The following is a 16,330-nucleotide window of genomic DNA, read 5'->3' as shown; positions in this document are numbered from 1 at the left end:
TATACATAAATATTAAATAAAAAAATGGAAGCCCATTAGAAGATGAGTTTCATATAAAAGAAAGCCTGATTGTAGCCATCGATTTTGTTGTGAGAGCCAGTGTCACCAGTGAAACAGAAAGCAGTGTGATATTAATAAATTTTATGGGGAAATAAGGATTTACATTTTTAGAAAAGGTACTTACTATAACATTTTAAAGGTTTTCTATTTTGTAACACAGAAGTGACAATATATAACAAAGGGGAATAAAAATATAGAAAAATATGGGACTGTTTCCATTTTAATGTAGAAACAAATCTAAAGAATTTGTTACACAGATAATATGGCAAGACAGTGTGCTATGAATCTAAATTTATGCTTTGAAATTATAATGAATAATAATTAATGGTGAAAAAGTTATGGAGTAATGATGGAATATACTGATTTGTAATGGATTAGACTTTTGGATATTTTAGACAGCAGAAGTTTAGGAAAGGGGTACATGTTTACATCTGAATAGAATGAGATGTCATTGCCTAAATTAATAATGCAAACTTGAAAAATAGCCTGAGGTTCAAAAGACCAATTATAAAATTCTTTTGTAAACAAATCTATATTCACATTTTTCATGAATAATTATAACTACAAGTATCTCTTCACTAATGTTCAATTTATAAAATGAAAAATATATTTCCAAGTGTAACTTAAGTAATACTTCAGGTTCTTCAGGTTCTAATGATGGTAACTTACCTGCAAATAAGTGTTAATAATGACAAACACAGGAATACCCTACAGGAGTAATTTTTATATATCTATATTAAGAACAAATAAAAATCTAAATAGGAAAAAAGTTATTTAAATATTTTAAGCAATAAAATATTATAGAAAGATATTAATAAAGCAAATACAATCACCTCTTCTTCAGAAATACGTGACCATCTTATGGATATTTTTATTCTATGGAAATCGTACATACTCAAATTTATTTATCCAGAGAAAAAGCTTTTTCCTTGTTGCTGTAAGGTAGATATGGTAAGCATTTTCTTCTTATTACACTATGCAACCAAGATAAACATTGTAAACTTCTCTGTTCATTTTTAAATTTTTTGCTCATCAACAAGAAAACAAAGAGAGCTGTTATAAACTCCACATATCATTCATAGTTCATAACATCACTATTCATAGATTTGCAAAGTTTTGTATACCTAAGCAACATTAACTTGTCTTTTGTTCAATAGTGAAAGCAGACCTAACCATATGTTCACAGAATGATAAAACTGTCATAGGAACAAACTATTCAAACTATTGATCGTCTGTAATAACCAAATTTTTAGAAAGTTTTAAATGAAAATAAAACCAACCTTTTTATCAAGAATTTCAAACATTTCAAAAGGAAATTTGATAGACATCATTATATTTACGTGTCCTGAGTATTAATTCATAGGACAATGACAATATTCCTAGAAAACACAATCTCCTTTTACCCACAGTGGCTGACAGAGGAATCACAGGGATGGAATCCAGCTAGCTCAGATGTACTTCTCAATGGAAGTGATGCTATGTCAGGGAGATAGCATCATATGAGACAGGTAATACAACCTTAACCTCAGCACAAATGTAATACAATTTCATACCAGAAAAATCTGAAATATTTTGAAATATTTATGCATACAAAGACATAAAAGCCATAAATCATACTTCTAGGAACTTTTTAAAAAGAATCATGGATATGCACAAAGATTTCAGAATAAGCATTTTTCAAATGAAAATAGCTAAAAATGGCCCAAATGTTTAAAAACTTCATAAAATGACTACTATTTACAATCTAACTTGAAGACATACAAGTATCAGAATTACATTGTAGACGAGTAGTCTTCAAATGAGGTATCTGAAACTCTAAAGTATTGTCAGTGACCATCTAACAAATGATCGTTGATTTAATGCATTTTTAACAACCTCAAAACTAGGGGAAAAACATCCTTAAGGGCATGTGTCATAAATAAATTTCAACACACTGAAGACCTTCAGGACATTGAAGCTCTCGCACCACCTCAATGAACACGATCTTGAAATCACAAAGAGAAGTAACACCTGTAACCATCCAAGGGGACAATCTGAGATGAGAGGAAACCCAGGGCTCTGGCATCTCGGTCAGGGCATGCTCCTCCTCTAATATGAGCGATGGTCCCATAAGGCTGCTACTCTCATCACTCATATTTTATGAGAGGTTAAGAATTTCAGTGCAGGCAGCCCGGGTGGCGCAGCGATTTAGCGCCGCCTGCAGCCTGGGGTGTGATCCTGGAGACCCGGGATCGAGTCCCACATTGGGCTCCCTGCATGGAGCCTGCTTCTCCCTCTGCTTGTGTCTCTGCCTGCCTCTCTCTCTCTCTCTCTCTCTCTCTCTGCCTCTGAATAAATTTAAAAAAAGAAAAGAATTTCAGTGCACACTGGGTTGGCTCCTCCAGAGCCTGAGCTCTCAACTACACCCTCCTGCTTACTCCAGAATGAGGACATGGACCGGATGCCGGCGCTAACCCAACAGCCGCTCTGATCAATAACTCCCTTGTCTGAAAATGCTCTGCTTGTCAGGACAGTATTATATGATATTTCTTAATATTACAAGTAAATATAGATATTAACTAATAAATCCACTTATAAGTGGTAAAAACCACTTTTATCTATTTTATAAAGAGGTCTGAACATGATCTTGCTTGAAATAATAGTTCTGCTACTTAATATAACAGTTTGAAAACCATAGTTATATGAGATTAAGAAAACAGAAAGGTAGCTACAAATTTGTTAAGTATGAAAACTAAAATTTATAAGAAACAAAAAAATCCTCCAGAACCACAACTCAAATCTAAAGCATACAAGACACTGAAAGGACATAATCCTGAGCTAAAAGAGATAATTAAAGGAAATTTTTACAATTTTTCTAATTGCTTTTCTGCATTTTACAGAGAAGGCAACTATACAGTATGACCACTTTAATAAGGAAAAGAACATTAAAAATGTTTATTTTTTAAAGAATAACACCTTAAAATGTGTACGTCTACCTCTAATTGGATCGCCATTTTACCAAATTTCTAAGAAACACCAATCTATTGCTAAGCAAAGACAGAACTCATAAAATGTTGAATGAATGAATAATTAATGAATGAAATATATCTGTAATATCTCTGTACTATTAAATGACCTTTAACATAAAACTTAATGCAATAATGAGGATAATAATAGAGATTATGGCAATATATTTACTGAATGCATAGGCTACATCCACAGGAATACAGAAATGTCTTTTTTAACAAATGCTTCAGGCTTAAGGTATATATATCTATATATCTATAGATATATCTCCTACCATTTAACAAAAGCAGGCTGCATTGAAAGAACCACTCTCAATGTTTCTGTGTCATCATGTGTAATGGGGGCTCTGAGATCCTCAGCTCCAGGATGGAGAAGGCCCTCAACACAGTGATTCAGGCTGCACAGAGTGGCTGATGAAGCTCCTAAGACAGATGTCATCTGGCTGCCTGCAAACTGTGGTGTCCAACAAACTACCTAATGTGCTCTGAACTCACTCTCACGGGCTTCAGGTATAGTGTGATCTGGCTGAAACCTCCATTTCTCATTTTATTTTTCACTCTGCACTCACCCCACATATGTCATCATATAGTAAAACAGGATTACTTACCATTGCCTGACTACATCTCATACTTCTGGCACCTATGCTTTGCTGCGGCTGCAAGGTAACTGTTCAGTGTGGCAGACATCACTTAGCCACCGAGGACCTCAGCACCAGTGATCTCTAGGACATTGTCAGCCCAAAAATGCTACAGCACACCATTACCTCCTGCACCCATATTTCTTTGAAATTTACTCATCTTTTAAACCCTGGTTGACATGGTGTCTCCTCTAGGAGGATGCCTCTGTCCTGGCCTTCTTCTTTCCTGACTGAAATCTGTATTATAATTATTTAGAGATACTATAAGTCACCTATTATGCTACAATACCCCTGAAGGCAGGATACATTTCTTGCATTGTCTTATCGTTGATGAGATGCCACATACATGGAAATAACTGATTAAATTGAAAAGTCACTTAATTTGGCAAGAAAAAAATAAAATCACTTGAAATTCAGGTGTACAAAAGATTATAAAACCTAAATGTTAAGATTATAAAAAATGGAGAACTTTACAATTTAAAATAGTCACTAAAATATGATAGTGACATAAACTCCCAATCAACCTAGTAAGGGAATCCTGCTTTACACTGTGCTAATTGGTTGTTGATCAAAAAACGATTCTTTCACTGTGAATCTACCGTGGTGACCTACGGTGATGCTACCTGCCTACTAATGAACCCTTACCTGTAGTCACACCATGGGCACCTGTAAGGCTTTTCTCCCGTGTGCACTCGCTTGTGCCGAGTCAGATGAGACTGGGTTGTGGAGGCAAAGTTACACTCATCACATTTGAAAGGTTTTTCTCCTGCAAAATATAAAGCAATGCTGCACATGAATAATTATAAAAATTAGAAATGAAGGGCTAAACCTGTTACTGACAATTAAAAAGAAACTTATTTCCATAAAAATTTAAGAATATAGTCCAGTAGACCACTCACATTTAGGACACTTGAATATTCATTCCCAGAGTGAAAAAGAAGATACCACTGATTTTCATTTCTATATTTAAATGGAAGCAAGGTAGACATTGTGTAGCTCAAATGTAACTTACACAAACAGAAATTTAAATTACAGCGTGGTCTAGTACTGCATTTGGAGTCTTTTAACAAACTATGTTACACTACAGCCATTATAAAAATCTCCCTGAGGACAAAATCATGAAAAAGCATGTAACAGAGATATTCTTTGAATATACAGCATAAAATCTTAAATATGAAAAAATAAAGCTATAAATTGATACCAATTAAAAAACTATTAGAGGTAAGGAAAAATTACAGTTCACTAAAGTTGAGTAAGAGGTAACCATAGAAAAATGCCTCGAAGAAACATGTACAATAGTATTCTATAGTACTCCCTCATGTAGATATAACAACCACTCTATCTCCATATGCATTTTACTCATCAGTTAGTTCAAGAGCTTACATGCCACTCATGGCTAGTCCCTTGACGGATACCTTTCTTTGCATTAACCACCCCTCCTCCATACATATGCATCCAAAGAAATCATCAAATCTTCATTTTTAATTGTAGTAGTCACATTGGCTGGTAAGCATGTGAAATATGGCTATTTAAAAAACTGTCATGGGGGAGTCCCTGGGTTTCTCAGTGGTTTAACGCCTGCCTTCGGCCCAGGGCGTGATCCTGGAGTCCTGGGATCAAGTCCCACAGCCGGCTCCCTGCATGGAGTCTGCTTCTCTCTCTGCCTGTGTCTCTGCCTCTCTCTGTGTGTCTTTCATGAATAAATCAATAAAATCTTTAAAAAGAAAAACTGTCATGGGATTTACCTAGAGAAAAAATGTTTAAGTCTGTATAGAGTAGCTCGGGAATGTGAATCTACTTTTTGAAGGATACATTTGGTCAGATCTAAATATAAATCACAAATTTGACATAATTTAGCCTCTGAATTGAGATTTGCTAGAAGTGTAAAATGTACTCTAAATTTCAAGATCCTAGAACAAAAAAAATAAAATATCACTAATAAAGTTATATTGATTTAATGTTGAAATGATAGTAATTTGATATATTTGGTTAACTATTATTTTTTGGAGTTTCAAGTTTTTATTTCAATTCCAGTTGGTTAACATATAGTGTAATACATAGCTTCAGGAGTAGAATTTAGGGATTTATCACTTACATATAACACCCAGTGCTCATCACAACAAGTGCTCTTCTCAACGCCCATCACCAATTTCCCCCACCTCCTCTCCAGGAACCTTGTTTTTTCTCTAGAGTTAAGAGTCTGTTTTATGGTTTGCCCCTCTCTCTTGTTTTCCCCATGTTCATCTGTTTTGCTTCTTAAATTCCACCCATAAGTGAAATCATATGGTATTTGTCTTTCTCTGACTTATTTCACTTAGCATAATACATTCTAGTGCCATCCATGTCATTGCAAATGGCAAGATTTCATTTTTTTAATGTCTGAGTAATAGTCCATTCTATATATAGACCACATGTTCTTTATCCTTTCATCTGCCAATGGACATTTTAGGCTCTTTTCATAATTTGGCTACTGTTGATAATGCAGCTATGAATATCATGGTGCATGTGTTCCTTCATATCAGCATTTTTGTTTCCTTTGGGTAAATATCTAGTAGTGTAATTGCTAGATCACAGGGGAGTTCTATTTTTCATTTTTTAGTAACCTCCATACTGTTCTCCACAGTGGCCGCACCACAGTTTGCATTCCCACCAACAGTGTAAGAGGAGTCCCCTTCTCCACATCCTCACCAACATCTGTTGTTTCCTGTGTTGTTAATTTTAGCCATTCTGACAGGTGTGAGATGGTATCTCATTATAGTTTCGATTTGTATTTCCCTGATGATGAATGATGCTGACCATCTTTTCATGTGTCTGTTACCCATCTGGATGTCTTCTCTGGAAAAATGTTTATTCATGTCTTCTGAATTTGTATGGAACCACAGAAGACCCCAAAGAGCCAAAGCCACCTTGAAAAAGAAAAGCAAACCTGGAGGCATCACAATTCTGGACTCTGAGTCATATTACAGAGCTGCAGTGATCAAGACAGTATAGTACTGGCAGAGAAACAGACACAGATCAATGGAGAAGAACAGAAAACCTAGAAATGGACCCAAGACTACATGGTCCACTAATCTTCGACAAAGCAGGAAAGAATCTCTAATGGAAAAAAGTGTCTTCAACAAATGGTGCTGGGAAAACTGGACAGCTCCACGCAAAAGAATGGAACTGGACCACTTTCTTGCACCACACACACAAAAAATAAATTCAAAATGGATCAAAGACCTAAATGTGAGACAGGAGAGCATCAAAATCCTAGAGGAGAACACAGGCAATAACCTCTTTGCCATTGACTGTAACAACTTCTTACTAAATAGTCTCTGGAGGAAAGAAAAACAAAATTATTGGGACTTTATTAAAGTAAAATGCTTCTGAACAGTGATGAAACACTCAACGAAATTACAGGGCAACCTTTGGGACGGGAGAAGGTATCTGCAAATGGCATATCTGGTAGAGGGTTAGTATCCAAAATGTATACAGAAATTGTAAAACTTAACACACACCCCAAAAACAATCCAGGTAAAAAAATGGGCAGGAGACATGAAGAGACATTTGATTAACTGTTTAAAAAATCAATTCACCTGTTACCTTTTTTTAATATGGTTGCCAGGAAACTTAAAATGACAGGTGTAGCTCACATGATATTTCTGTTGGACAGCAATGAACTACAGAAAGCTTTACAACTATCTCCTCCCGAAAGTGATTTATAATATACAATAATACTCTTCTCAGCAAACATTCTTTCTGATAAATTTTACATACAGAGTAATTTTACATGTGTTCAATAATTCTACTTGCCACTTAGTTCTGACTTTTTAAAAAATAATTTCATAAGTATATTGACTTATGTAGAAAACAAAAGATGAACTACTTGGTATAAAATTCCCTACATCAATTCAGCTAGCAACAAAATAATATCTGTCCTGAAAATCAGAATGTTTAGAACCTTGTCCTCCTTTCTTTCTGTCTACTTATATGGCCTTATCCGTGACTGCAGTAACAGCTGAATGCATACACATCTCATCTGATGGGCATTCTACCCACTACCTGCAGCCTAGGGTGGCAGTCAGAAGCAGCTAGATGTACTTCTATCCCAAGCCAAGTTTTACCATTTTTCACTCCCTACCTGTCCACCCCCTGGACAAGATCAGACAAAAACCACCAAACAAGCAGGACAATTATGAGGATTAGAGAAGACAAAGCAAGTGTAAGGTACTTATCAGGGTGTCAAATGCCTAGCTGCTTTTGCCACCCTTTTGATAGGAGTGCTTAAACACTGGTAAATGCACATGCCTTCTCACAAAGATGATAGTGGACACCAATGGTCCCCATCAAGCTCTCCTAACCAGTAAAAAGGCAAACCTTTTTTTTTTTTAAACCTTTTTAAATACAAAACAATTGTGTAGTTTTACTTAGTGAACTTAACACAGAGGTATTATTTAATAGATTCCATAAGGAAATATTTGATTTATTATTGCAAAAAGAAGACCACACACAAAACAGAGTAAAATCTTGGGAGTTGACAGACATTTTTATACCTTTCAGCCATTTGTTCCTCAGAAAATCTCATCTATAACAGCCCAATCGAGTGGTCACCTAGGGTCAGTTTGAATAACTCTTTTTTCTCAGTTTCTAAACTTCTGGTCATGTCACTTAAGTTGGTATAGACAACTCAACTATACTTAACTGACTTAAACAAAAACCCAGTTTCATGATAATGGTGGGTTTTGCTTTTGTTTAAGAGACAGTATATGACCTAAATCTTGCATAAGGCTGAAGAAAATGGCTCTACCTCTTCAAATTTGAGGCAGAAATACGCTATATAATAAAAATATAAACACCTGCATGGAAGTATAACTGAAAACTTCCACATTCATTGTAAGAACTGAATTGCTCATTATATTCAATGCAGAGTATTTTTACTGCACATCAATGTCAAAGACCAGTTCCCCTGGACAACAGAAACACAAGTGATGCACGGTATCGGGAAAAAACCGTATGTATTATTGTTTCATGGACCAGACATATGTAGACTGACCATACAAGGCAGAATGAAACTAGCACCACAATCAAGACAATGAAACAGCCATTGATCCCAAAGGTTCCTTATACACCTTTGTCTCTGGCTCATCCCATCCTCAGACAAATGCTCATTTACCTGCTGTCATTATTAAATGCTAATGTAGTTAGCATTTTCTAGAGATTTTTATACGTGGAAACACACATTGTGTACTCTCTTGTCTGACTTCGTCTCAGCATTATTTTGTGACTCAGTCATGCTGCTCCACATGTAAATACTTGTTTTTACTGCTGAGTAGTAGAGTAGCATTCCATGATATGAATGTACCACAGTTTATCCATTCACCCACTGAAGGATTTTTTAGTTGTTTGCATTTTGGGGTGTTTAAAAGCTGCTATAAATCTTCATGTGCAAGTCTTTGCTTGGATGTGTATCTCCTTTTCTCTTAGGTAAATATCTTAGAGTGGGTTGGCTGGGTCATTTGGTAGGTGCATATTAACTTTGTAAGAAACTGCCAAACTGTTTTCCAAAGTGGCTTGACAATGTTACATTCCTACCAGTGGTGTAGGAAAGTTCTCACTGCTCCAAATCATCACCAATGATCAATGCTTTAAATTTGTATTTTCCTAATGATGTTGAGAATCATTTCATATGTTTATTTGACACACACTTACATTCTTTAGTGAAGTGTCTGTTCAAATCATTCAACCCCTTAATTGGTTGTTTTCTTATGTTTATGTTTTGAGACTTCTTTATATATTACAAATACAAATCCTTAATAAGATTTGTGATTTACACATTTTTTCCCCAGTCATTGGTTTGTCTTTGCATTCTCTTCATAGTGTCTTTCACAGAGGAGTAGTTAAGAAATGTATATTCACTTTTTCAGTTTATAATTTTTCAGGTTATGATTTTTTTAAAATTACGAATCAGGCTTCTGATGCAGTATCTAAGAACTTTTTGATAATCTATGATCACAAAGATTTTTCTCCTAAATTTCCTTTTAGAATTTATATAGTTCTAAGTTTTACATTTAGATCAGAATGGTTTTGAGTTAATGTTATACATGGTATGTTATACAGAGCAATGTTTGTTTTTACTGCAGACAGCCTGTTGTTCCAGCACTATAAAGTTACATTGTATTGCCTTTGTTCTTTGTCAAAAATCCATTGACTATATAGATGTAGGTCTGCTCTGTAATTTCTGTTCATTGCACTGACAGATTTGTCTTCCTTGATGCCAATACCAGAATGACTTGATTACTGTAGCCTTATAGTAAGTCATGAAGTGAGGTTTGTTCATCATCCTCAAAGTTGACTATTTCAGATTGTTGCATTTCCATATGAATTTTAAAATCAGCTTGTCAGTTTCTTAACAACAATGAGAAGCTTGATGGGATCTGAGTCTTTTGGGTCCATGAACATGGTATATCATCCTATTTAGGTTCTTTAATTTCTCTGGGAATTTCTCTTGGCAGTATTTTGCAGTTTCTACTGTAGGAGTTTTGCATATCCTTTGTTAGATTTCTCTCTAAATATTGTACCTTGGTCATAAACAACTGACAAATGTAGGCATAGATCTATTCAGTTCCACTGATATTTCTGTGTATCTTTATGCCAATACAATATGGTCATGACTATTGTAGCTATATAATAATAAATAAGTCAAGTTAGGTGGTATAAATCTTCCACTCTTAACATAATGAATCTAAGTGGTCAAACAATATAAAGATTTTTTTCATTAATCAAATAGACAAATATATTCTGATGTCTCCTTATTCTGTTCAACCTAGTGTTTAAAAATGTGTGGCACCATAACTCACTGCTAACTTGTTTCTACTATTAGCCTTGGGGTAGACACCTTTGTCTATTTTTCATGGATTTTGCAGGAATCTGAGGGGGCAAAAGGTGACATTATGGACTCATTGTCTGAGCCTGCAGTATAAATGAAAGGTCATCTAAGCTCTCAAAGTTAATTTTCTTCATTTGGAGGTTTATCATAAGCACTTAAAAAAAAGGTTAACATAGCTTATTTCATCAAAATTTTTATGACATTTTATGTGACACAATTGAAACTTACAAACAACACTTTTAAAGAATAATGTCGTGTATATTCCCTATAATTCTAATAATTTGAGGTTCATATTGAGCTAACATTATATTGCAATGAGCTATAAGTTATCATTTCATACATGACAACACTGTAGATTAAATTGTGTAACACTAAGAAATTTTGAATTTTCTACAGGCTGACAGAGAAAAAATATAATGCTACTAAAATATGCTACATAAAATCTTCTGTAATCACTAAAGGAAGGAAGGCTCAAGCATGTCTAGGTTCTTGGAAATGGAAGAACTTTATGTCAATTTATACAAACTACAGTTTAATCAAACTTGTACATAATAGTTAACTTGTAAGTCATTAATTTTGTTACATGCCCGATGCTACCATTCAAGTATGTTAATTGGTATATTTTTTTCATCCACAAATGAGAATTTCTTCAGGAAAATATACTTCAGAAATATGGAAGTAGTTTTTTTGTTTGTTAGCCTCAGTACATAGCCAAAGAAGTAAACTCACTTTCTGCGTTTTCAAATTTGAAAACAAAACAAAACAAAACAAAAACAAGAACAAAACTACAAATTTTAAATAAGAATTCCAGTTTGCTAATATTTCTTAATGCTTGAAATCAGATAAGTACTGTATGAAGAGGTGCACTTGTTAAGGAGCGAATAAAATGATTTAATGCACTGGGAACAGTCCTTCTGAATCCTTTGTCATTCTAAAGCCAGTAAGATGAGTAAAGCTATGAGTAAGGCATTAGCTACTCTTGAACAGTGCTGTAAGTCAGTAGGGCTACCTGTCTACGCTCTCCGCAAAAAAGCAGAACAAAGGCAAATTTCCTTCCCTCCTGTTTCCCCTTATGTGACACAACAGTTCATATTAAATTGTGTTGTCCTTTCTGAACAATAGTCTTGGCCCAAGTAACCATTAAGGAATGTTCTGCATCTTAGGTAGCTCTGATAGAAGAGTCAAAGAAAGTCAAAAGGGGAACAGCAGAACGGCTATGGATATAGAGCAGTGCCCTTTGTGTGTCAACAATCTGTCAAAAGGGCTGCACACTTCTCATGGAAACTCACACTTCGCATTCCTTTGGGCAGGCTGGTGGTTATTAAGCTGGCCAAGACTCTTCAACTACACGTGAGGATTTGCTCCTGTGCCCTTGAATCAAGGGTCTCTGACAGGTGATAAAAGTAAATCTTGGAATGGAAGATGTTTCGTGTCAGCCCCCTAGACAGTCTGTATTGCAGTAGGGAATTATTTACGCCATTTGGAACACTTTTGATACCTATCCCTTCCCAAGCTGATTGTAATTTGCGTGGGCACTCTGGTAAAAAGGTAAACCATGTCAAAGAGGAATACATCAGAGAAATATAGATTTCAAATGCACCATACAATTCTGGCCTTGGGAAAAAAAAAAAACAAACTTATATGTTGCTTAAATATTACAAATCCAGCCTAAAAGCTAAGAATCTAGACTGAGTTGTACTAAGCTGCTTGGTTGAAGCAAACAGTCTTAAGAACAGACTTCAGTATTAAAGAATCATGTTTGATTTGTGCCACAGAGGCAGATAAATGCCACAAAGACAGATGCCTCTGTCTGTGAGACATTGTCCTATATGGTATAAAGTTAATAGCAAAGTAATAAGGAGCCTCTGGACCTGACATAAAATATAAAGTTGTGCCTGCTCGACACAGGCTTCATGATCGATCACCTGTAAGTGCCTGTGATCACAGTGCGACTGTCCTCCCTGCAGGGGGAAGACAGAGCTCTGCCACACTGGCAACAGTGGCACATGGGAGGCTCTGCTGGTCCCTAGGTGGCCACTGGGTGTGACCGGGTGAGCAGCAGTGACCACAGCAGGAACATCTTGGGCACCGATAAATGGAAAACAGTAAGAATAAAGCACCCCATGTGAGCACACCGTACCACACACATGCTTCCAACTTGTCCAAGACAGCGGCCGAGGGGGACCGCCATCCACCAGGTCTCTCCTGCAATCTCTTACACTGACTTCTTAAGCCCCTGGGTTAAAGGCCTGTGGCCACAGGTTGCTATTATAAATTTAAAGTAGACTTTCACGTTTATAGAATAAAGTGTATGTTTCCAACATCATGTTAAACACCGGAAATTTCTCTTCACTTGATAATAACTCTCATCCCATTTGGAGATGTGAAAGAAGTGACTGGTATTTGTTTTTATTAATCTTACAAATTTTATAATGAGCATGAGAGCAACCTATGGCTAACCGTTAAATATAACATCTCAAGATTTGAATTGTCCCACAAACAACGTATTTCATGTATCTTCATTTCATGCCACTTTGAGTGTGACTGCCAAACAACCACTGTCACGGTCCCCAAGGAAAAGACCAACATTTTGTGACAGATTGTGTTACCACATGACTTATCATCTAAACCAGGTCACTTTTGATAATAAAATAGTTCTGTTAATAATTAGAAGGACAATGCCATTAACAGCACTGTCCTGGGCACATATAATTTACAATTATAAACATAATTACTTATAAGACTGAGTAGTTAATTAATTTTAATGAATATTTAAAACTTTTTATTCTTAAGAGTTCCTGACAGATGCACCTATTTTATTTTGTTGAGCCATAAAGAATGCATGTCTTTAACACAGATGTCTTTCATGTCGCTATCTACTGATGTTGCTACCTGTTCTCATGAGCAAGAACAGAAAACAGTGAGAACCTAAACTACCTAAAACTACTGGTCCCAACTTGCAGAGGGACTGCCACTAGATGGTCAAGTGGTTAGGTGGGCCAAGAAGTGGCCGGAAAGGGAGGCCTATGGGTAAGCCAGCCGGTCACCCGCTGAAGAGGCAGAGGTGAGTAAGAAAGTGGCTGGGAGACACTGAGGGGCAAGGGTGCAGCCGAGAGTAACCTGGATCTCCAGCCTCACCCACCAGGTCTGTGGCAAAGTCTGCGCAGCCAAGAGGGAGCTTGGGGTTCTCCTCTTTGCAGGCCAGCTCTTTCCCCTCCTATGTAACATGAATTTACAGAGGACACCCGATCCATGAAACATGCAACAGGCCAACTTTTTAAACATTTAAAAATAGGTGAATCCAAATCTTAGGTTATTCAAACAGAACTTTCAGTAGACCCTCCAGGACAGGGATTTTACAAACACTGACAAGATAGGCCATGGAGGGCCCAGAATGGACAGCGGGGCATCTGCCCAGGCCGGCTGTGGCCTGCTGGGCAGGCGGGGGCCAGGTGGCCATACTGACCTGTGTGCTGGCGGCGGTGCTTGGTGAGGGCGTGCCGTGTCCCGCCGGCAAAGCCGCAGAGGTCGCACAGAAATGACTTCTCGCCTGTTGCAACAATAAACAGATGAGGGACTGCGGAGGTCACAGATCATTAAAACATATCTATCAAGGCTTTCAGGGTTACTAATTCCTCCAATCAAATGTTTCCATGTAAATATGTCAAATGGGAATGAAATTACCACTGCGGTTTATTGACTGTGATAAAATCTGAAAAGCACCACTGAACATAATTACATACTTGTCAGACCCATAAAAATTAGCTTTATTATCAATGGAATGGTTTTGTACAACTTCATTTCTGGTAGATGTCTTCCAGATGGGGCTGCTTTATGCACTTGAACAGTTTTTATGCATATCCTGATTTTTTACAATTCCCATACATCTGGCCTTTCTGAGCTGAGTAAAGATTGCTTGGAATAGTTAATATACAGTATCTAGGATTCTGCTTAAATAAAGCATATTGAATTTTCCAACAACTGAAGGATACTGAATTGGTTTTACCTGATTCTATCAGGTTCTTCTTTAATAACTTCCTACTTAATAATATGAATTAAGAGGTTTCCTTGAACACACTAAAGATCCCAAGTAACAATAAAACCTACATTACTCAGTAACAATTCAGTGCTGTTTATGTTTCTCAAACTTTCACAGCCTAAGAAAGCAAGTCTAGGGATTGCTAAAGATATTGTACAAAAACATCAATTATTCATCTTTAATGATAATTCTGGACTGAAAACCTCTGCAACACTTAGAGACAGATTTGGCAGAGTTAGTATTTGTTAAAAGTGTGTAAATACTCATTTTATTTTAGCATCTTTACACAAGTGAACATTTTCCCCTACAGTTTATAAATGCAATCTATCTTTTTTCCGGCAGCATATTTAGGCAGGAAGTGCTGCCAAGCTGGGCAGTTTATCCCACAAGGCTCAAAGGGAAGGGCAAAAGAGAATAAAAATTCTAACCATAGAGAGATACAATGAAATTACAAAATACTTTTCCAAAACTAAAATAAATCATTTATATCTATCCTTATGTATTTTACTCATCAAGATGTTTAATGCAACAAGTTTTTCAAGGGTTTTGCCCAAGTCGGCTGGCTTTGTTCTAAAACATTTTGGCATCTCATAACAAAAATTTAGCTTGATGTGTTTGGAAAATGGTGGTTGCCTTTTTAAAGTTAGAAAAGAATAGTAAGGGAATCCCTGGGTGGATCAGTGGTTTGGAGCCTGCCTTTGCCCCAGGGCGTGATCCTGGAGTCCCAAGATCAAGTTCCACATCAGGCTGCCTGCATGGAGCCTGCTTCTCCCTCTGCCTGTGTCTCTGCCTCTCTCTCTCTCTCTCTCTCTCTCTCTCTCTCTCAAATAAATAAATAAATAAATAAATAAATAAATAAATAAATATCTTTAAAAAAAAACAAACAAAAAGAAAAGAATAGTAAATAAAGGCAGAACAGCTTCAGTAACCAAAGAGTCTCCTCTGTAATTGAGAGCATTAGCTTTTTCATTTAGATGAACACATATTAATAAAGAGTTTTAAACCAAATTATGTTTAATCTCATTTCCCAATGGAATGTGAAAATGTAAATTGTTATCGTTTATAAAATAAAGATGAATTTAAATATTTTTCCTATCTTTGCTTTCCCATTTTGGGGTTAAGTCTGTCCCTTGGCATCATCATCTCAAGATTTAAAAAAAAAAAATAGAGTAGATGGCTATGAAGAATAAAGTTTAATTATAATCACTCATTTAATTATTTAATCAATGTGGAATATAAATCTTTCCAACTAGCCGCATTATCAATTAAATAACACTGAAAGTAGACTTTTAAAAAGTCCCATAAGATAATTTGCTCGTTAATATTAACATACTACTCTATGTTGAGGCAAATCATTCTCTGCAATGTATTCACCAGCATGGTGTGGTGGGCATTAACCCCCTGTGTGCATGTAGGAGGTACATATGTGTCAGGGCACAGCCGTGCACACCTGAACATATTCATGTGTGTGGTGCGGCAGTGGAGCGCTGGTGCTGTGCCATCCATCCAGTAAAACCTCTAATGAGGAAACAGTACTCTTATTCCTTTCAGATGCAAGAAAACTATGATCCCTTTCTCCCATTTATGCACTTATTTGTGGTCAACCTACATCTTTCCTGTAACATAAAACCAGAAAAATCCTCATGAGATATGTGTCCTTTAAAAAGGCAAATCTGCTGTATGTTTAGATTATTATTATTCCCTTTCATATTTTAAAATA

General features: G+C 36.2%; 1 protein-coding gene across 2 annotated transcripts in view; it reads right to left on the bottom strand.

Annotated features, from left to right (window-relative positions):
• ZNF407 (zinc finger protein 407) overlaps window positions 1-16,330 on the bottom strand; it is a 448,632-nt gene that overhangs the window by 161,131 nt on the left and 271,171 nt on the right. For both annotated transcript variants that reach the window (XM_041739732.1, XM_041739733.1), the window contains exons 6-7: window positions 14,038-14,121; window positions 4,349-4,469 (exon numbers count right to left, since the gene is read on the bottom strand). In XM_041739732.1, the coding sequence (XP_041595666.1) occupies window positions 4,349-4,469; window positions 14,038-14,121 (205 nt within the window). The remainder of the gene's footprint in view (window positions 1-4,348; window positions 4,470-14,037; window positions 14,122-16,330) is intronic.

Source organism: Vulpes lagopus, chromosome 24, assembly GCF_018345385.1.
Source record: "Vulpes lagopus strain Blue_001 chromosome 24, ASM1834538v1, whole genome shotgun sequence".
Lineage (NCBI taxonomy): Eukaryota > Metazoa > Chordata > Mammalia > Carnivora > Canidae > Vulpes > Vulpes lagopus.
Note: the sequence above shows the minus strand (reverse complement) of the source record. Positions and strands in the feature narration are given on the sequence as shown.